Source organism: Rhamphochromis longiceps, linkage group LG18 (assembly GCF_057381845.1).
Source record: "Rhamphochromis longiceps isolate RC_006_pf linkage group LG18, R_longiceps_female_GT1.1, whole genome shotgun sequence".
NCBI classification, from domain to species: domain Eukaryota; kingdom Metazoa; phylum Chordata; class Actinopteri; order Cichliformes; family Cichlidae; genus Rhamphochromis; species Rhamphochromis longiceps.
The window spans coordinates 7942409-7966379 of record NC_140574.1 but is presented as its reverse complement, the minus strand read 5'-3'; the positions used below and the strand labels follow the sequence as shown (position 1 = coordinate 7966379).

Sequence of the window (23971 nt, the reverse complement as noted above, 5' to 3'; positions counted from 1 at the left end):
GCACGTCCTCCGTTGAAGCGAGCGGGCAAGCAATAGCGGCGGGGGGTTGGAGGTGTAGTTCGTGGAGGATGAAGTTTTGCACGAGCGGGTGCAGTGAGTCCAATAGCCAGGGATAATCAGAAATAAGCTGTTGCAGCCTGACTTCCAGAACGTAGAGAAACGCTTCTCCCTCATGCTCGAGCCACAGGTTGATTAGTTTTGACACTGAGTCCGTTATGAGCTTTCGAAGCTCTGTGGGTGGGGTGAATGCCGCTGGATCCATATCTGGCTGGTCCGTACTGTCACGGCGAGTGAGAAGAGCCGTGTAGAAAAGGAAAAGGAGGATCCACACGCAGGCAGTCGTGAAGGTGTAAAAGGTGATTTATTGGACACAAAAGGAGAGGCAAACGGCAACACGGAGAACTAAACTATACTGGGAAACAACTAAAACTACAAAGCACAAACCTGAATGAGAATGAGCAGAGGAGAATGATGATGGACAGCAGGGAGAACACACGGGTGAGACATGGTAGATACACAGACGGACCAGCAACTACAATAACGGAGGACATGACTTAAATACACCCAGAGAAACACAGGGGAATTACACACAGGTGGTGGACACAGCTGGGAATGATCAACAAGACGAGACAGAGGTAAAACTGAACACACTCACATGAGACCCAGACCTTCACAATAAAACAGGAAATGAGAACACCACACCAAGACGCAGACCTGACACTGAGAGACAGACAGAATGACACATGGAACCTGAACTAAACTAAACGTGAGATACAACAGAGAACAAATCCTTAAACATGAAACTCAAATAATAATCATAATCATCATCATAAACACCACAAGAGAACAAGAAAACAATCCCTGATGCAAACTAAAACCAAAACATAATAAACTCAAAATACTGGGTCCAACGGACCCAGAACCGTGACATTCTCATTGTGCTTTTTGCTGTTGATCTCTACTCTTTGAACCACTCAGCTTTTTTTCAGTCAGATAAAAAGTTTGAATGCTTCCTTCTTCTTTTTTTTCTTGATTTTAAAGCTTAAAAAAAGACATTCCCGCGTCAACCTACTGTTGTGAACTACTTAACTGTGCAGCGAGGAACTGTAGCTGACATTAACCCTGCAATTCAAAGATAACACATCCACTGCTCCTCTTTGCTTATTAGGGCTAAAACTGGCACTGAAGCCCAGTAACAGATTTCTTGAGCTAAGAGTGCTCTTACTCAGGATGCGTCATAGCTGTGTTCAACTATGCTTACTTCTCTCAGACTTTTAATTTTGTTTTGTTCAGTCTAGGAATATTTTGAGGAGGCTATATCTGTGTGGAGATGTTGAAACAAATGTAATTATAGACCCTCAAAAAGCACAGCAGTGCACATGCTGACATTTACATGTAAATGTCAAAATCTGAAGGACATTCATTATACTTTATGTTTTGATATTTCTCGACAGAGGTGTGTGACAGCGCACTGGTCTCCAATCTGCCGCCATCTTCCTTCCGAAGCTCTTCCCAGCTGTCCAGCAGCCACGCCCCGGGTTTCGCCAAACTCAACAAAAGAGAAGGTGAGGAACAGATTCTGCTACTTCCAAACAAAAGTACCTAACTAGTATTAAAATATATTTGATGATCTGAAACATGTAAGTGTGAGAAATATGCAAAAAATTGATGCAAATAGTGTTTGTGCCTTTGGCATGGTTTGGGGAAAAAATAGGATTATGGATTAACTATTAGTTGGAATGGTGATACGTTCTTTTAATTTGGACCTGAATGTTTTTAACTGGGAAAAAAAATGCAAGCTTGAACAACACAGCGTGTTAGTATGTGAGGCTTACAGTAAACAAGAAGGTGCCAGTCTGATCTTAGGGGAAAAAATCTACTTCTGTCATTTGTATCTGAGCAATCTGTAGGAGTACTCTGTCAACACGCTGCACGCTCTATATTAAATGCTAAATTGTTTTAGCATCAATTATAATAGAGCGTGACTCATTAAATCTGAATTTGACTTTCTACTCTGCTTGGTAGTAAAGAAATGAGCAGGCGTTGCAGTGACACTTCAGGCCGTGTATTAAAGACTGTAAGAGCTAATTTTTCATTGTTGCCCTTTGCTGGCATTTGATGTTCAAAAGCCACCCTGCTGTAATGGAACTGACATTTCGTGGTCTTTCATTAACTAGGAGACGCAAAGATGACAGAGACAAGATTTCAAAGACTTGTGAACATTTAAAACTCTTAAAACTAATATTAAAAGTAACCTGAGACCATTTTATATTACCCATAAAGAAGATTATACTTACTGCTGATTGATTAAAGGCACTGCATGTTAGGATGTGAAGCAGTTAGAAATAAAAGCTATATTACATAAGACTGTTGACTTGATTTATAATACTACATTAAGTCTCTGATCCAGACTACAGCATATACAGACCTGCACCTTCTCAGAAATATAACTACACACTACAATAACCAGACTTCACAGGAAGTGAAGCATTTAGTGTGCGCTGAGCACTTTACTCTGATAATCGACCAAGTTCTCTATCCATTCCTGTGTCTGACTTCCTGGTATCTTCATCTACTTGCTGGCACTTACACTTGCTAGCACCTACATAATACCAGCGTGCACAAGCAACCCACAAGCAAGTATCGGCCAGCGTTGTCATTATTTACAAGGATTCAGGATTCATGCAGAGAAGCGCAGCTTAATAGCTACCATTAACTAAAACAACACAAGTTTGTTTTTTGTTTTTTTCAGAGTGTAAATGCACTATCCATTGCATCTGTCTCATTTGATGGCGTTTACACAGTTATCATTAACATGAGCTGAGTTTGCAACTGGAATTGTTTCAGCTGTCTTATATGTTGCACAGTATACGATTGGGTTTTTATTTCCTCGAAATCCAAGTGAAATGTCTTGTTTCCATGTTTTGTAGTTATGTTAAACACTAGTAAAAAGAGAAAACAGAGAAGAGATAGAATGTGCCTCCAGGATTTTATATATTGAGTAATTTCTCACATAAATCCTCTCACTGCTGCCATCAATATCACAGACACTTTGTGCTGTATATTTATGCAGTATATACTGTATATATTAAAAAATCTCAGTGGTACACAGGCATAAATATTCATTTCTGTACTGTGGGAAAAAATCAAGGTTGGAAGACCAAGGCAACTGCAATATTTTTAGCTCAATCGGCCACCGATGATCTTATGCTGTGGTGAAGTGTCTATCGTGCATCTACCCACAGTTTCACTCCTCCTGGAATGATCGGATTTTGGTGAAAGTTTCAGACGGTCACCTGATGGATCTTCATCAAAAGTCTGCCCAAGGTCAAGGTCATGTTTGCTATTCTCTGTGAACTTTAGTTCTTATTAGTTTGTGTAGTACTGCTAACCGATGACAAGAAAACTGGTCACTTTTCTTTTCTACTTCACGTTACAATAACTGATGTGCACCTGTGTTTCAGATGCACCTGATTTTGGGGTCATGTTGAAAATTTGTGGCACGAGTTGTTTGTTGTCATTTTGAATATATAGGTTAAAGATTAAGTCTGAAGAAAAATATGTATAGTTTTATTCCTCAAAATCAGTATTTTTCTTCAAACTCGTGTCCTTACCTTTATCAAGGTTCGGACAGGATCTCACTGAGCATGTGCAGAGTCAGGTTTCGGACTCAAGCTTGTTTACTGAAATTAGATTGAAATTTGTAGTCTTACAAAAATATGACAATTGTTAGAATTGCCCCCAGCCGACCCATACATTTTAAATTTGCCACAGAGGAGAGCATTATAGGACAAAATAACTTCCTCAGGCTTCCAGTTCATTAAATTTACATGAATATAAAAACATGATGTTGATGCTATACCCTAGGGCTGGGCGATATGACCCAAAATTCATATCTCGATATTTTTTAGCTGGATGGCGATATAAGATATATATCTCGATTTTTTTTTTTAAAGCCATAAGTTAAGAACAAAAAGAGAGTTCTTAGTCACACTGTGTCCCAGATGTCACACGGGCACTTTTATTTACATACAGCGTAGATGTATATGAAGAAATTACTCAAAAAAAATTATCAGCATTTATTAAATAATCATGGTCCATAAATAAAAGAAAATGTTGTTTTTGTGCATAACAAAAAGCTCACAATTGTGCAGTCAAAATGTAAACTAATAGACGCTGAGCATAGTAACAAAGAGACAGATTTCACAGCTGCACCACGTCTCTGAACAGGTGCCATTTGTGGTCCTTATACACACACAGTACGTATCACTCCGCGAGGCTCCTCCCCGGTAGCCGTAATCCTCCGACATCAAGCGGTGCAGCTCCGTAGCTTAGCAAAGTCATATTAAAACTTTTGTTGACAGATTGCTGAGCGCTGTGTACCACATAAAATCGGTTCGCGGTCAGTAAGCACAACCAGAATTCATACATAAGGCGCACTGTCGAGTTTTGAGAAAATGAAAGGATTTTAGGCCGTGCAGCCCCTCCTGGCTGCATGTCGTTAGCGCGGTTAGCTCGCTAACACGTTGACGCCGTCCAGCCCCACGCACGGGGCCATCCGCGGTAACTCGCTAACGGAGATTTTCCGTTTTCATCTTGTCATTGCCTGCAGGTGAAGCTATGGGGGAGGCGGAGTTGTGTTCAGTGAAGGAGAGGCAAGGCAGAGTAACGTTGCGTAGAGACAAAAGTGGACGAAAGAGAGGCAAACCTGCGGCTCCACAAGTATAATTATAACGTAACATAGACTATATCGATATAAACGATATTGCCACATCTTATATCTCGTATGAAAATATATCGATATTTAAAAAAAAAAACTCGATATATCGCCCAGCCCTACTATACCCCTGCACTAAAATAATCCAGGTACAGTCAAAAGACCCAGAATAAACTCTACATTCTTTAAGTAGTACAGTGTATCCACAGGGGTTGCCGTTAATGTGTGAAGGAAAGTCTGTAGAAACAGATCATTTAAACATGAAAGAACTCCTGGGCTATAATAGAGTACCAGCTGAGATCCCACAGCAACATCTGGTTCAATGTCCTAACAAATAATTTCAAGACAGCGGTAACCAGAGGCGGAGCCAGACATTTGAAACACCCGGGGCTTAGCCCAAAGAGTAGTATGCATGTGGGATTTTTTTTTTTTTTTTTTGGGGGTGGGGGGGGTGTAGAAATGACTGAAAGATTAATAGGCTCTGTTCAAAAAAGAATGACTTCATATAGGGAAAAATATATATCACATGTGCAGGACACCTTAAACTAGTTTTTTAATTAAGCAGCAAGGCAGAACAAGGTCAGGGCTGCATCAAGACACGAGGACTAAACCCCAATTCAACCAGACCCAGAACTGATCCAGAATTAAAACAGGACTACAACAGTTCAAAATCAGGACTACTGAGGACTTAACCAAGACAGAACCAGAATCAGAACTAGATGATAGCACTAAAAATCATCATAGACCTGCACTACACTTATTTTTTAATTCTACCAAAGTACACTATTTAGATTGAGAAAAGTTTATATAATTATTCAGCCTTGTTGTGCAAACAAGCCTGCAGAACTTAATAAATACAGAATTTGAAAAATAACAAACCTAAAAAGAAACACTAGGTACGAGATACATGAGGACCTATGATACGGTGATACTTTTGGTAAACAACCATTTGACTAACATGTGTGTCTCACCTGCTCTTGTTCATCTGTTCTGTCCTCGTTCTCCTCTCTCTCCCTCTTTGTGCTGACAATCATCAAATATACAGTTGAAACCAGATATTTACTCTTCAGATAAAAACACTTTTTTAATTGTAACATCAAATCAGACTAAATGTTTATTTTTTTAGGTTGATAAATATAAAAACATATTTGTTAACTTTAAGAGTAAAGAGAGAAACTGTCTGTATTTCTTAATTGCAAATGGCACCAAATTGTATTCAAACTTGAGCCACACTTATGGAGCTCCACAGTTCTGTTCCTGGTGTTTTGGTTGATATCTCTTGATTTTCCCATGTCAAAGAAACAGGCTCTGTGTTTTGCCTTATATGCATCCACAGCTGTGCCACCAATTTACTCACATGGACTCTACTAACCTATCAGAAGCTTCTTCAGCTCAGAATGGAATCGTCTGGAGTTTTCTTATTAATTAACAATAAATTTAGTGTACATGTACTCCTAAATTTGATGAAAGTGATAAAAATAGCTCTGTCTCTCTTTATTCTGAAATTTAACTAATTCAAAATATATTTCAATATTTATCTAAAACAAAAATTTACTCTAAATTGATGTTGTACAGTAAAAATGTTTTATGTTTTCTCCCTAAAGTGTATGTAAATATCTGGTTACAAATGTGAATATCCTGCTGTGTACTGAAATCCCTCTTGTTTTGCATAGAAATATACTGAACAACATACAAAGCATAATATATAAAATAACATTTACCTGAGTTTTTTCTTTGAAAGAACCCTCTAATGTCCATTCTTATGTTTCAGTACATAACTGAAACCGATTTAGTCGGGGAGGGTAAGAACTGAAAATATGAAATAAACACACGTAAGCTAAGACTCTAAAAAAAATAGCATTTGTTCGGCTTTTCATTTTGCCATTTGTTGATTCACTTGAAGAGCAAGTAAAATAATATTGGTCAAGTGATCAGTTTCATATCAATCTTTCGTGATGCACCGTCATATTTACATTATTTGTACAGTACGAATGATTTGCTTTGGTACCTGGTCAAACTTAAGCTCTCCTTAGTATGGCTGGCTCCGTCTCTCCAACAGCGCACTCACGGGCAGCAGCTGCCCCGCCCCCTCGCTCAGTCGCTTAGTGCCTGAGCTTGGATCATACCAATATCAGGGGGGGGATTCACGCACAGTCGTAAATTCCCACAGTGTGCACTATGTGCTTCGAATATTGTGTGTACTTTTTGTTTTATACAGTTGTCAGCCAGGCATCTAACTATGAAAAAATTACACTCCAAAATACCCCGGGCTTCTGACAAAACAACCCGGGCTTAAGCCCCGTAAGCCACCCCCACGCTCCGCCCCTGGCGGTAACCCTCATGCATTTATTTTTCCTAATCTTGCTCTAGTATGTTGCCAGTAGATAAGGAAGTTCTTGGTTCGGGATCCCAGGGAGCATTCCCAGCTGTTTGCCGAGGAAATCGATGAATAAATGAATGTCTCCGACTCATTTCCATCTCTGCTGCAAACTCTGCTTCCTCTGGTTGTTCTCTAAGGAGCCGCTTCACTCTCACTTCATTTATCCACTAAGTGAACACCGATTATCAGGCTTTAAATATGACCTACACGGCACACCATAACAAGAAATCTATAATGTTTCACTCATTCAAACTTTATTGTTATTGATGAGCAGTGAAGGTCATGAACATGTGTTATATGTGATGAGATTATTCACTTTAAATGGAATAACTATAGATTACAATTCCATTTTTCATGGTATACCAAGTACATTTATACACCAAAAAAATGTGAATACGAGCAGAGCAGCCTCAGAACAGAAGATTGTAGTGATTCTTTAATCATGGGAGGTCTGTGTTCGCTGATAGCAAACAAAAACAATTTTTTTGGCTTCCTTTAACCACTGAACCAGTTTTGAATTACAGCCTTTTGTTTGACAGAAACTGTGATCTTCAAAGATCAGTTATTTTCCCTGCCAGGGACAGTGGTGCTTTGAGCTAAAAACTGGCATATTAACATGTTCAAATACAAAATGTTAATATGTTGAAGCTTGGTGGAGGATTGTAAGTGTGCATGTTCAAGTAACTACAATGAAGTTGAAGTTGCTGTTATCATTTTTTGAGTGCAATTCTGTATTTTTTTATGAGACTAATTTGTACTAAATTATAAAGTAATAAATCCTCTATGTCTGTGTATAAACCTCAGTGTCGATCAAGTAGTTGATCTGTATTTCTGTATTTCTCCAGAAGGAAGAAAGTGGAAGTCATTATATGTAAAGGGTGAGAGAAAGTAAAACCAAACCAGCTGAGAACTTCGAGGTTCACCACTCACCTCAGTCTGGAAATATTGCACATTTATGTAAACTACAGCTTGATATTTTACTGACGCACGCAAGGAATGAATGGACTGTTTGTATATGGCTTTATACTATTCTTCACATATATGGAAGACCTAAGGAAGAATCTGATGATAATGAGGATGCTAATAGAGATCCAGAGGAACCACTCAAAGTACTTTATACCGCAAGCAAATTTGTACATAGAGCTCTTCTCCCAGCACAAGCAGATAACAGATGTCTTACCCAGGACTGGAGGGTTTAAAGCAATAAGTGGATGACCCTCTCTGCCTCTTCAGCCACAGCAGCCATACAACAACAAGGCAGCAACACTGGGATTTGCAAATGAAAGACAAAAAAACAAAATCCCAAAGTCATTTATAAAGGAAACAAAAATATCCTTTTAAGCCAGACATTTTATGAAACAAAGCACCTTCCCTTTGCATTCACACATTCACCTGAGGGCCTGACAATGTACTTGGGACTTTAACCTGATGTAGCTGATCACATTGGAGGTCTGAAGGGGACACCAGAAGTGGATAAAAACCCCTTTATAGTCTATTGATTGGAGATGAATGGCCTATTAACAGAAACCTGGAGGATGAATGACTCAACTATTTCAGTTTCCCCACTGGTTACTGTTATCCTTCATTTATCTTTCCTTTCTCTGCCGCTCACTCTCTCCTTCTCTTCGTGATGTCCCATTTTTCTTTCCATATATCTTGCCCATCCCACCTCATCCTTTCGCTGAATTGCCCCTGTCCATCTTCTGCTTCATCTGCATTACATTTTATTTTCACTGGTAAGAAGTCATTTAGCCATCTCGGTCTTCTTGCCAAATGTTAATAGCAGTCTTCATGTTTAAACATTTTCTTTCTTCTGTAGGCGCCGCTGACAGTTATCAGTGACGCCACTGCAATTATGCTGAAATTGACTTGAAAAGAATTATTGTGCCACAGTAATCATTTTCCCAAAGGGCTGGATTTGAAGGCAGAATTAAACTTTAATTGGAATCTGTAAATTGGAACTATGTAAGAGCAGCCAACTAATCAGGTATTGATTTTCATATTCAGTTACGCTCTGCGGTTTCCAAAAAGTTGTTATTTCTAAAATAGTATTACTTAAGTATCTGTTTTTTTCCCTGCATGTAATTATATTTGCAGCAGTCCAAGCTCATGTTTCTAGTCTGAATAATTCATAAATTCCCCAAATTTACATGATGCTGGATCTTTTGAAAGTAATCTTCTTGTTTCCATAAATTGCAAAAACAGCAATATTATCACAAAGGTCAGAACAGATTCATTAATTAGTTAATTAGTTTGGACACCTGATATTTATCAAGTCAACTGCAAGTGTCGGAAACCCCACGAACACTTTGATTAGTTTGAAACTATTTCAGCAAATTCTGCAAATTGAGATTTTTACACTCTAAAATAAGATGTATTACTTTCTTCATGGGCTCTTTTTGTAGCATCTCATATGGATGAATCTTTCCTGCTTCTCCTGCAGAGAACCTGCAGTATTCCTCAGCCTGGTGCTGCTGTCAGTGCCGCATCGAGCTCATTGGCCTCCTGGTGGACTTTCTGTCCGACTGACATGTTATCAGGCTGCTGAAATTACCCTCCAGACTTGGTATTCTCATGCAAATGACCAGTGCTCATTCTGGGTCGGGTGCTTGTATCAATCTGTTACATGTCTTTCCAGCTGCTTTCCTATCCCTTTAAGCTGCCTGTCTCTCTCTACCATTTCCTGTCTCACTTTTTTTAATTGTCTGTCTTTCAGTTCCTTTTATTTCTTCCTCTGGTCATTGCCTCTGTTCTGTTCCACTCAGTCTGCCTGCCTGTAGCTGCATGATCATGTATTAGCGCACAATTGAAGGTGAAATAGTACCGTATTTCCCGGACTACAAAGCGCACCTGAATATTAGCCGCACAAGCTAAAATCAGGGGAAAATCCTGTTTTGTACATACATTAGCCGCACCTGACCAAAAGCCGCAGGTGTTTCAATATTGACTCATCATATGTAAGAGAATATGCACAAAGCGAATTGTCAGGAAAGAGATGGCTGTTTGGAGACACACCCCTTTTATTAATATTTTGAAAATCAAGTTATGGGTACATATTTGCACATGTCCTGTGCTTCATAAATGAGTAACAAATGTAGTACATAACAGTAACCTACAGCACACCAGAAAAATAGATTCAGACTACCTTTTAGGCTCAGGTGCAGTGACACGGCTTTAACAAGAAGAAAAGTCAGTCATTCACCACCATCTTCCTGCGCTCTAAAACCACCAAAGTCCTCTTCTCCAGTGTCGGAAACGAACAGGCTCAGGATGGCTTCGTCATCCACTCTCAGCTTCTTTCCTTCGTTGTCACTTTCAAAACCAAAGATAATCCTCATTGTCATTGTCAGTGTCAGAGTCGAACACTCTCTGAAGGGCCGTGGCGGTGTCCTCCTCTTCATCATGCAGCAGTCCAGCCCTTCGAAATCCGTTGGTGATCGTGGATGTTTGCACACTTTTCCACGCTGTCAGAATCCACCGGTGGAGTTGAGCACAACTTGCTTTTCGCAAGTTTATCGCCGCTCGTCATCCACGACTCCCGCTGAACGCATAGCGCTACTTTGAAGTTTGTTTTTCGCGCTACTTGTACGGCACTATGTTGCCTGGCGGATGGACATGTGACCAACATACCACTCTTGAACCCCGATCCTTCCGCCAGGCAACGTAGTGCCGTACAACAGCGGAACAAACAAAACAAATCGTCTTACGATATCATAAAAATCATGGACAATCTATAGAAAAGCCGCACCTGACTAAAAGCCGCAGGGTTCAAAGCTTGTGCAAAAAGTAGCGGCTTATAGCCCGACAATTACGGTAATTTGTTTATACTCATTCACCAACGTTGTACTTGTCAGCTTCCAATATTGTTGGATAATTAATATTAGACAAAGACTGCATTTGCCCTCGGGCAGCTAATTATGAAAAACACCTCATTTTCTCTCCATTCAGTGCTGAATTGTATGTCATGCGCTCCAGAATCCATCCATCTATCCACCCATTTTCTTAACTGCTTATCTAATTCAGGATTGTGGGGGTGTGGGACGTAACACAGAGAGACGGACAAGCAGTTGCACTCCCGTTCACTTCTACAGCTGTCACCAAGTGGCTTGTCTTGGACTGCAGGAGGTTCTTAGAGCATGACACTCACAGTGGTGCAGTGGTTACTACTGTCACCTCACAGCAAGCGGGTTCTGGGGTCAAATCCACCGCCTTCAGGCTTTCTGTGTGGAGTTGAGACACCAGACTGAAATGCCCTAAATGTTATCATTCAGTACCGAAGATTGGAAATTCAGGTGTAGGTTTCGTTTCTAAAATTCAAAGTGCCTTAAATCATTTCTTCTGGAATGGCCAGCAGATCCACTAGTTCCAAAGGTTCTGCATCTATAAGAGTCTGTGGGAAAATGGTAATGGTGATCTAAAATTTGACCCCTAAAGGCCATCATGATAAATCTGGGTGGGAATGAAGAAATGCACTTGGCTCTCCCAAATTTCCATCACTGAAGAGTCCTTGAGCTGCTCAGCAGCCCAAAGGTTAAACTGTTTTGGGAAGTTCCCAAGGGTGGACTTGCCAGTGTGGTAAGAGTATTCCTTGAAAAGACAACTGTCAGTAAAACTATCTGAAAAGTTGAAACAGGTGTAACGTTAATCACTGTTTATTTGACTTTTGGATAAACATCCAAAACAGATCTTGGCAAAATAACAATGTATGCAGCGCAGCGTGACTCTGCCCCGATTCGTCGGGCTACATTCATAATTTCATCCTCTGTTTGGCCATAAAGGCTGTGATATCACACTCCTGACCTCCATTAACCTTTAGCTCTTTTTGTAGGTGGTCAGATCAGGTATGCTGACAGACAGTGGGGGAGAAAGAATCCAAAACGATCTCTTTGATTTAAAGCGACAGCCGTGACACAAAGTGTTCAGACCATCCACCATCACTTCACCTCCATTGTATTAGCTGCAGTTACTGTGACAGGGTGGACACAGTAAATCTTTGTAACGCCTCTTAGCCTCTCAGTCATTTTGCTTTAATCTCTTTCTTCTTTTCTCCACAGTCTTATCTTTATGAGCAAAGGTCAGAGTGTCTGCTCTTTTCTGTTCTGCTGTCACTGGACACGTCTGTTAGTCAAGTTCTTAGCTCTGGCCTTTAAAGATCAGACTGGACCTGCCACCAGACCGGCACGGATTTCCTTTCACCGTTTAGTTTTTTTCCCATCAGTCTGCCGCCACATTGTTCTGCATTATTTTAAAATGATAAACAAAATAAATAGTTGTTCCAACTACTGTTTCCCATTTGAACTTCTTTACCTCGAAAACTGTCCCTACTGACAACCTGTACAGTTCAGGTTGTCAGTAGGGACAGTTTTCAAAATATTGAAAACCGCAGAACTTGCTGGAGAGTTTATATAACTTGTCTGGCCCGGGAGCATCTTTGAGTCCACTGGGAGGAACTTGTAAGCATTGCTAGGCAAACTGACGTCTGAAATACCCCGCTAAACCTGCTTCCACTTTGACCCAGCTCCGGCTCCCAAAAATTGGACAGAAACATTCAAATCTGTCATGTTTTTCGAAGGCTTATAATCTCTTTTGTGAAAATGAAGGTCTCAGGGAAAGACTATAAAAGCACAGGAGAAAATGCAAACTCCACAAAGAAAGGCCCTGCACAAATTATGCTCAAGAACCTCGTTTTGAAGGAACCAGTGAGTAACAGTGCTGCCTATGGTCTGCATTCATTCTCAGATGATGGCACAAACTGTCTGCAGAGCTGACAAGTGGAAGCAGCAAGCTAAATCTAATGGGCCAAACTGATAACATATGACTTCAAGCCACCTGATATCACCTGGAAATGAGACAGTCAGTGTGATCCGTTGTTCTTTTGTTGTTTTAGGCCATGGCAAGATGCAAGTATTTGTCTAGGATACTCGATGAGCCTTTAGCTGGAATTTGTGATGTGTTTTGTTATGCCAAAGCTTCTGTCACTGGTTCTTTCTGCTTTAATTCCTTTATTCATGATGCAGGTTGCTCTAAGCCATAATTGGCTAGGATACGGTGTTCGGTGACACAGCAGGTTTTTAAGGAAACATAATCACCAAATCTTACAAGTGGCCATCTGGAATGACACCGGTGTTCTGTAATCTGATCTTGATGGTCTAGATTTTGTCATAGGGTTGCAAGAGGAGGTCCTGCAGCTATTTAGCTTTGTGCATGATTTTGCCTTTTAGCCTGCCTGCACAGCAGCATTTTGAGAGAATAATTGGCTCCAAGCTGATAAAAGAAAATGAGAGATGGCTGCGAGCGTGTTTATGTTCTCTACGGCTTTCTGACACGCAGCATGGGCGTGTTAGCTTGTGAGCTCAGTGGGACTCTGGTCAGCAGCCTCCTTCTTCAGAATTCGTCCATCTGGTGTTTGAGCTCCACACGTGCAACCACACACACACACACACACACACACACACACACACACACACACACACACACACACACACACACACACACACACACACACACACGAAATTGCCTCTCTTTTTCTGCTTCTAACACCTCTTTATTGTGCAGCAGCCCATTTAATCAACTGCAGTTTATCTGTCCAGGCAGACTTCTGTCAATAACTCCCACACTTCTGCATGCATTGTGAGCAGTGTGCGTGTTTTCACTAATGTGTACACACACACACACACACACACACACACACACACACACACACACACACACACACACACACACACAACTGGGGTTTACCACTTCGGAGGACATTATATTGACTTACATTGATTTCCAGGACCTCACTTTGGCTCAGTCTTAAAGGGGATCTGTTATGCTTTTCCATATTCTGTTCCAATGGTGTATTCTCATAATTAGACATTATGAAAATTGATTATGTGCCCTGTTACTAAACCTTCACTTGTTCAGGACGGTTTCATGTCACACTATCAGTGTACTTTCTCTAATGCGAGGGTCGGGAATAAACTTCCTCCGAGGGGGGCTGGGTTCTCTCTTAGAGACAGGGTGAGGAGTTTGGTCATTTGGGAAGCACTTGGAGTACAGCTGATTCTCCTCAGCATTTAAAAGAGCCAGTTGAGGTGGTTCAGGTATCTGTCTCAGGATGCCTCCTAGGTGAGATAGTTTCAGGCATGTCTTAGAGAACAAGGCCCTGGAGCAGACCCAGGACACAATGAAGAGGTTATAGCTCTTGGCTGGTTGGGAATACTTCTGTGACTTCCCAGATGAGTTGAGGAGGTGGCTAGGGAGAGGGAGGTCATGGATCGTCTGACTGCTGTGCCTGCAATGGATGGATGGCAATGAACCTATACCTGGACCTATAACACTCATTTCCAGTTCAGTTTTTTTTTACTGGATTCTACTGGAGTAGCTGTGCATGATTCATAGTTCAGAATGATCTCTATTCATATTATTCTGGGCCTTGGTGCAGCCCACAGTTCATCCTGTGTGAAGCAAAGCATTTTAGCTCTCTTTCTTCTCCCTTAAGCCAACTTTCTGGACTGGCTATGTAATAAGCACATAGGTGGGGCTACCTATCAGCTCAAGCGCCTGCGTGACCTCCTCTTCTCCTTGACCTTATACAGAGCTGTAGGTAGAGAAAAATGTTTTGAAATGGAGCATTTTGAGCAGTTTAACCTCTAAGCTTTTGGCTCATATGGACTGTTAGATTTACTGACCTCATTATTGGAAATTTAAATATGAACATTCACCACTGCAACAGGATATCTTTGCAGAATGAACTCCATTTAATCAAATAAGGAATATATTAAATTTAAAAGGATGAAGTGATCAGGTTTAGTGTCGCTGTCTTAAGCAGATCTTTTACGGATCTACAGTTTACACACAGACATTATCTGGAGATGGTTTTTTCATTGTTTTGAAATATTTAATGCTTTTAACGTAGGGTCTTTACCTTGAGGCAAGCCCCTTGAGGCAACTGTTGTTGTGTTTGGCACTATATAAATAAAATTGAATTGAATTGAATTCTGCATCTTTTAATCTTACATGTGACCTATAAATATGCTTCTGTTCCAAAACTGTTCCAAAACTTTAAGGCCCTGTGCATCGTGACAAATTCAACTTTTTAAGTTCCTAAAGAGAGTTCTTAAAGTACGATTTATATTTGAGTATAGCTTCTGAATGGTTCTAATGATGCATACTGTGGTTCAATCAATTTTCATTATTCGGGTTTCATAACTGAAAAGTGGGATTTTTGGCTCACAATGAAAGGTCAAGCAATGCAATTCATTCTTTTCTCCTCACCAGAACTTATTTCATCTCATCCAATCTACATGGACATCTAATACATCACTTATCTATAAATGGTGTCTTTTTTTTATATTCACATCTGTCTGCAGGAGCTGGAGGCTGGTCTCCTCTCATCTCAGACAAGTATCAGTGGTTGGAGGTCGACTTAGGCGAGCGCACCAAGATCACAGCTGTTGCCACACAAGGCCGTTATGGCAGCTCGGATTGGCTGACGTCCTACCTGCTGATGTTCAGTGACACGGGACACAACTGGAAGCAGTACAGACAGGAGGACAGCATAGGGGTGAGTAGGGTTTGGCGATCTTCTCCATAGTTCTATTGTCCCCCTGTGATATAAGTGTCCCCCCCGCCCCCTTCCATCCACGAGCAGGGAAGGTAGCTGAACAGGTAGTTGTTAAGGCAGCTGTCCAGCTTCCATAAAACATACAGTGCTGTGTGGGAAATAGAAAAACGCCACCGGCGCTACTGCTATGAGACAGATGGAGAGAAAGACCGAGGATTGTTTTTACACTTCCAGCATGATAAGAAACACGTTGGCTACACCAGCAGGAGAACATCATTTAGATATAATTGTGAATCGTTTAGTCTGACATAATTAGTGCCTGTAAGTGGGCTTTTTCAGTCTGTTTTTGTATATGTGGAACATAGCTCATCTGTCTCTATTCTTCACCATGACCTCACCACACACAGCAGTCTTTTACCAACAAACACACAAAATAAAGAAGTTTCATAGACCAGAGTGACAACAGACTAAAATACCCTCTTCCTATTTTTGTGATGCTGACTGGTGAATGTAGCTGCTCTCCTGCCAACAATCCTTTTCCCCAGGTTTCTCCTGTTTCCAGGAAAAATTCACAATGACTGTTGACTCCCTGAGCCTGGTTCTGCTAGAGGTTTCTTCCTGTCAAAAGGGAGTTTTTCCTTCCCACTGTTGCCAAAGTGCTTGCTCACAGGGGTCCTGATTTTTGGGGTTTTCTCTGTTTTTTCTGTATTGATGTAAGGTCTCTACCTTACAACATAAAGGACATTGCGGCGCTATTGAAAATCAAATTGAATTCAATGCTGTAATCCATAATCCATGCATCCATAAATTTTGTTAGTTTGTCTTTTACCCCAGTGCCAAATTGACAAAGAAGCACAGTCTACATACACAGTCCACACACTACACAATTTCAACTCACATTTCACTGCAACCTGGAAACAACAATCCTATTTCAGGACTTTGTAAGCAGCTAATCACTGCATCCGCATTAAAGTCAGATGCTGAATAAATGAGCTTGCTGTCTTTGCTGATTCTGTTGCCTCACTACCTGCAGTACAGACACAATAAGTGTTACACAATAAAATAAGTGAACCAAAAGAGAACTTTTTGGATGTGTGTGGCATTGAGTTGTTCAGTTTCCCCAACAATCACTCTTTCCAGCCACATTAAATGAGTCAAAAACTTAATAAGTCTAAGCTCCTACCCTGTATTGCACTGTGGTGTTTCCCCCCAGGGATCACTAAACAGGATGCATTTATTGTAAGTCATATGAAGTGATGTGTTGTCTTGTTGTGGCTTGATCTGTCCTGTACAGATAAACTCAGCCATTATGCATTTATCCTTTCATTTCTGATGTATGAGCCCAGGTTGGAATCTGCTGAGTCTGCAGACCTTCTGACACCACTGTTAGCTGCAGATCATGAGGAGAGAGGCAGTCAAATGGGGCAGTCAAAAATAGATAGATAGATGATAGATGGATAGATTTAAATAACAGTTCTTCTTGCTCTTGCTGTTCAAAGCACTTTATGTTTTGTTGCTTGTTGAAGCGCTTTGAAAAGTCAGAAAGACTAAAATAAATTATATATAAATACCACTCTACTTACATTGTACCCTTTAATATGATTCAAACTAAATGCAAATAAGATCCGACATTTAAGACTTATAGACATACCCCTTCTATCAGAAAATACAGATTTGTCTTATAAAGGCTAACCCCAGCTGTACACGATGAACCTTTGATTTTTAATCTCAAATCAAACATGTGATTATTGCATTTTAAGTGCAAGAAGGTTAAGGCCATTGTTTGTTTTTAAAGACAAAAAGCAGTGATTAAACACATTATTCTGCTCTTATCTGTCCAAAACAGCTTCACCTACAGCTAGTCATCTAAGAGAACAGAAAAGGGCATGTGTCACTCACAGACTCCGATGAACCCTTGGCCATTCGATCTTAAAAAAAGATGTAATGATCTAACAAATTAAGTCCATCCACAATGTCTGCTGATGTTGCATCATACACTTGATCGCTTGACACTTTTTGCTGTTGATTAGTGGAAGATGTGTGTGACCCAGGAGTATAGATGAGACTGAATGGAAAGAGCGTGTGTTTTAAAAAACAAAAACATTCTGTGCTTCTCATTAATTCATTTTTTATATACATTTCATTTTTAGGCCACGTGATAAAAAAGCCCTCACTCTTACACACTCAGTTAGGTGTTTCACTAAAGTACATCCTAAAGACAGAACCAGAGTACACAGACAGATAACAAATGTAAAGGAAAACCAGAACCACTTAAGTCCAGTAAGTCTTTCTACCATAGGAGGATTTTGCTCACGGGGCTTATTTCCACTTGTCTCCGTAAGGATCAGTGCAAATTAACCAAAAATGATCACGTTTGTGCTGCGATGAATGACTGTGTACTCATCACAGTACTGTTTGCACTGGGTGAAATAGACATGAAAGGATGAGTGAAGCTGTTCTGGAAATCCTGTGCAGGCCCAAAGCCTTAATCAGACACCTTCTGTAGAATTCTTCTGTAATTTGTTACCTTCCTGTGGATCATTTTATTACTTTTCCCCCACTGATCACAACTAACAACATGGCAGAAACATGGCAAAACATAGGCATGAAGTGATAAAGCCTCAGCTGGTCTCTGTAGGGCTGATTAATGAAAAAAATCAACAAGATGGGTCACAGACGCAGCGAGGCATCGCCTCCCGCCTCTTCGTAGACACAGCACTTCCCTTTGGCGTTTTCTCATTGCACAAGTGTCATGTTGGACTCTGTTGTATTTGTCCCACTGCAGTGGCAATACATGGTTTAGTATAATGGCACTAGAATACTAAGTAGTTTTGGTGTTGAAAGCAAACACAGTGATGAATCCTGTCAGCTCAGTGAGCCACTTCAAAATATGTACCTGCATGCTCCCTGTGACTTGGACACTAGCTCAAACAACAAACCTGCAAAGTTTTCCACTGTGTACATGGACACTGATCCAGGAAGAAAGCGCATTTGTTACAGAGCTGCAGAGAGGAGCTTTGATTAGAAGTCGAGCTGAGTTTTAATCCAACTAATCTCAGAACTGTGGATCTTTTCTGAGAAAGCAGAGGAAACTGCTCCTAACAGTTTAAAAACATCTTGATCTGAGGTGCTACACAAGTTCTCTACAAACCCAGTCACATTTCAAAGGATTTCGGAAATTTGTGAATTTGTCAGCCAGGCATAAAGACTCTTCCAGAAGAGAAAGTTAATGGCAGAGTTCCTGGATCATTTGCGACTTTTGCTTTAGTGGGCAGAAGACCAGGGAAGGGAATTTGTTGTTTTCCTCTTCCTCTCTGAGGATGACATCTTTTTTCTCTCTCTCTCTTTTTCCTCAGAAGCCCGTGGGTGCTTGGAAATACTGCAATCCATCTTTTCTTTATTGTCTCGTTCCTCTTTATCTGTTTGCTTTCTCTTGCCTGGAGGGCTGAAGATGAGGAAACAAGTCCTGCTCTTTTCACTTTTCCCTGTTTCTCAAATTCCCTTTATTACTTTATTTTGTTTTCTTATTTGCTGTCTTTACTGCTTATCGCCCTCCTTCTTCTCGCCAGGTGATTCTCTTCCCCCTCTGTCATTTTCCACTGATACTCATCACTCTGGTGCATCCTTCCTGCTGTTTGCCTCAATGCTTTGAGCAGATGAAACACTCAGCCTCTCACTTTTTTGGACTGCAGCTTTCACTCAACTCCATACGAACAGAAACATTACTCTTACACTCCTAAACAATTCTGTATCGGATTTTTCTCAGCAGAACAGCATTGGCCCTGAATTCCAGCACTTTAAAGTAATGTAGTAATGCCTTCTCCTCCTCTCTGATGAGGTCTCTGTCTTGAGTCAAGGTTGCAGGTCTGGTTCACAAATTTTTCATCTTTGAGTCAGAATATTTATGCTCACATCCTGTCTGCAAACAACATGCTGTTATTTTAACAATCATCTATTGTTCTTTTAGTCTCTTCAAAGGAACATGTAGTATCAAAAACCTCCTAACATTAATGGAACATTCCTGTTAAGAAAAACCTGGTGCAATTGGATCACATGATACAAATAATACAATTTATTCCAAACTTCGCTGATGTTGCAGATTAACTGCTTTAGTCTTTTCTTTTCTTTTTTACCTTATAATAGCTTTCCACTTAAAATTTCAGCTGTTTTCAGCTTCTTAAACATAAGAATGCTTTAAGAGCTGAGTATATGTTTTCTTTTAAGAGAGCATCAGTATCATGTTATATGTGAGGATTTTCAGATGTTTCAAAAGACCAAGAGTTTAAAGTTTTCATCCTCTAAAGAACAAAGTGAACTAAATCATACATAAAAGTCTCAAAAATGAATTCTCAGATTTCACATTGAATTTTTTTTTTTCCTTTCAGTCAAACATAGAGTCTCTTTTCATCATATGATGTGATCCAATTCACTTTCTTTTGATTACAGAGGAATTAATAAGTTAATTAAGTGTCTAAGTTTTATTCAGTATTGGGAGAGCGAGTTAACCTGCGTGTCAACTTCAAGGGAGGCATGTAATTAGGGTAGATAGCCAGATGGAGGAGATGGAAAGAAATCCATCAGGCATTATGCCCAGAGTCTGAGAGAGACCGACAAACCAATTCGCTGCTAACACTCCACATTTTATGGAAGGATTTTAGCATAAAGTAGGTTAATGAATATAATTTCCTCAAAGGAAAAGTTTCCAAATCTGAAAAGATACAAACTGCTGTTAAACTTCCCCCTCACCTCTGCTTCCTGCCTCATCTGCCCATCAGAAACAGCTTTTTCTATACAGCATGGTGTGTCTCCAATTCCTAATGGAAATGTGCTGTGTCCTTAACATGGTCATTATATAAGCTGCCAGTGTGATCAGCTTTATTTTATACATTTAAGTACAACACAGATGGCATATCTCTGCCTTTCATTTTACCCAATTAAAAGCGCTGTGTGTCTACATAGGTGGTAAGCCAAGTGAGAACTAGATAAAACAGCCTAGACTGGATGACCTTGAGATTAAATCAAATAAAAAAGCTACAAATAATCATAAATTTGTGTTTTTAGAAATACAGAAAAAGCGCTGACCCTCCATCTCAGAAGCTGAATCACTACTATTGATCGTCCTGCTTTTACAGCCCATTGATTAAAGATTGAAATAGTCCACAGTCAGACACAAAACTCTTATTTGTTTCAACAAAAAGGTGGAATAGCGTTGTGATTAAAGGAGTATCAGAGCAAGGAAAGAATATTGTGAATATTGCATCAGTAATTGCACTACATGTGGATGTATTTGACCCTGTACACAGTAAATGTCCCCTTTTAATGATGCTAATGGGACGGTTGATCTTGTTGAGTGGACAGCTGCTAAATGATTTTCAGTTATTTCGGTGCTTCCTTAACACTTACCGATTTATCGTCAATTAAAAATTTTACTTTACTGCTTTTATATTTTTGCTTTCGATGCTTTGGTGAATGTGGGAAAATTTTGACATGATAAACATTACAGCTTGCTACATATATCATATCATATCTTACTCTTTAATATCAAGATGATTGCAGTCATAGGCTACTCTTGTGGCTTAGTCCCTGGGGGAGATTTTCCAATATGTCAGGACTTTAGGTGGAGCCACAAGACACCCAATCAAAGACCTCCTCTTCCCCCAGCCATTCATTCTTCAACAATGCAAAAAAAAATTAACAGAAAGCAAACAACAAAAAGATACGCCGACAGTAGTCTTGGTTGATGTATTATTATATTATTGGGAATGTGGATTATACAGTGTGAATTATATGCCCTCAAAGCTTCCTCAAACACGATTGGTCAAGAAAGCTCGGACTGCAAGCACATTACAATCCATTTTCTTCCGCTTATCCGGGGCAGCAGCCCAAGCAGAGAAGCCCAGACCTCCCTCTCCCCAGCCACCACCTCAACTGGCTCCTTTCAATGTGGAGGAGCAGCGGCTCTACTCTGAGCCCCTCCCGAATCGCCGAACTTCTCACCCTATCTCTAAGGGAGAGGCCAGCCACCCTTCGGAAGAAGCCCATTTCCGCCGCTTGTATTCAGGATCTCGTTCTTTCGGTCACTACCCACAGCTTGTGATCTTAGGTGAGGGTAGGGGCGTAGATCGACTGGTAAATTGAGAGCTTCGCTTTTACACTCAGCTCTCTCTTCACCACAACAGATCGGTACAGCGTCGGGCAGCCTTGGCGGAGCCCATCACCCACCAGGAACGAGTCCGACTTATTGCCGGCTATGCAGGCCAAGCTCTTGCAACTGCTGTATAAGGACAGAATGGCCCATAGCAATGGGCCAGACACCCCATACTCCAGGAGCACCCCCTACAGGACCCCCCGAGGGACATGGTCGAATACCTTCTCAAAGTCCACAAAACACATGTAGACTGGTTGGGCAACCTACAAACAGGAAACCAAAAAACTTGAATTTCCAGTGCAAATATTTATATATGTAAATATTTACATGTCATTTTTTTTCTCTGCTTGTATGTTTTTAGTCATTTCCAGGTAACAGCAATGCAGACAATGTGGTTCAATACAAGCTGCAGCAACCAGCGATTGCACGTTTTCTCCGCCTCATTCCTCTGGACTGGAATCCCAGCGGACGGATCGGACTGCGACTGGAAACCTACGGATGTCCTTACAGTAAGTTCTGTCTTCTTTATCCCGACTGGATCACCTGAATTTTATTCAGTCTTTTCTTGAGAAATGTATACATTTCATGATTTTGTTATTGGGCTGCTTTTCTTTCACTGAAAGCCTTTTGTTAAGAGTTAAGAGCTGCTTTTATACATGCTGGCCCCAGCAGCCGTAGCATCAGTACAATGAACTAAACAAATACGACATTGGTTTTGCACATAAGCATTGCTGTCAGATTTATTCACATTCAGTTACATAACATATGTGAGTTGTTGTTTTTTTTCCATATAAAATATGAATCCTCTTGACTCAGCATGACTTTAAACACATTAGACTATGTTTTCAATGAATGGAACTCCTCTTCATCCTGGTCTTTATTCCCTTTACAGCTAAGGTGTACAGTCAGACGTACAGGCTTTGCTCATTTTCTTAAACGAGCAGGTGTTTGTAGTCTTTTGTCTTCTCAGCGTTCATTTGCTGCTCTGCCCTGATTTCTGTGCTCTAATCAAAACACGACATACTCATGAATATCAAAAGCAACTCCATATATTTACATATACATGCTAGAATATACTTAGCAAACAATAACTATTCATGTGCAAACACGGTTTCCTGGGATTTCCTCCACAGCCGTCTCTGTGTATTATTTCAAGTTTCCGCCTATATTTCGCCGGCTGTACTCTGAGTGGAATATTAAAATAGAAGTATAAAAATAAAAGGACATCAGCTCGTTTGCTTTGAATATACTAAAAAGGAAAAAGCAATTTCACAAATACGACTTGGTTTCAAAAGATGTCTTTTGAAAGTGTTCTACTTTTTCCATTTATTTCTAATTCATACTGAATGTCACTCTTAGAAGAAGACACATAGTCTTCTTTTCTTATAAGACTCTTTGTTCTTCTAATAAAAACAACCCGGCAGTGTGAAACTGTACCAACAGTGTCCTCAGGTTTTCTTTAGTTTGTTCTTGGTGATCGCCACTTTTACGTGACATCTGTATTGTCTTTATAGTCTTACATCTTGTACTTGCATCTTCATCACATGTAATCTGCCAAGTATAAAGATGATTTATGCTAAAACCATTGTATATATCCTTATTTAACTGTATTTACTGTTGTCTGCGTGAGAAGAAGATGGATTTGGAGAAACATTAAAACATGGATTTTGATGAATAGCCTATAGTCGTTTGGAAATATTCAAAAGTTACTTACGGATATATTTGTGTGCTATATTTATCAGCTGGTGTCACAGTTGTCAGAGAAGATTCCTGGTGTTCCTGCAGAAAACTAATGCAGCATTCACGGCAGAATCCTCCCCGGAAAAACAAATGTAATACATCGCAGGGAGCTGCGATATAGCTGCTGGTGACAAACGGTTTGCCACAGTGTGAGAAATGCACTGAATGTAAATGCTCGGTGGATATTAGTCTTTTTTAAGGAAACACAAAATAATGTGTTTTGTAGTTAACATTATAAGAATGGATGGAGAACATTTTCCCTGGCCTACATGAGAGTTTAAACTTCTTAAAATCCATGCAAACCTGAACAAAAAAAAAACCTATTCATGATTAAAAAGTTAATTAGTGGAATTAGCCACACACCAGAGCTTTTTGGTTTCTGGAAGTGCTGGAAGTGTGATGATCTGTATTATTTGCTAATAGTGTAAAACACTG

The 23971-nt window shown here is 40.2% G+C and overlaps 1 protein-coding gene across 1 annotated transcript in view; it reads left to right on the top strand.

Annotated features, from left to right (window-relative positions):
- Positions 1 to 23971, top strand: part of LOC146647653 (contactin-associated protein-like 4) — a 152604-nt gene that overhangs the window by 37514 nt on the left and 91119 nt on the right. The window contains exons 2-4 of the mRNA XM_085387960.1: positions 1455 to 1565; positions 15455 to 15648; positions 22158 to 22305. Coding sequence (XP_085244086.1) covers positions 1455 to 1565; positions 15455 to 15648; positions 22158 to 22305 — 453 coding nt within the window. The remainder of the gene's footprint in view (positions 1 to 1454; positions 1566 to 15454; positions 15649 to 22157; positions 22306 to 23971) is intronic.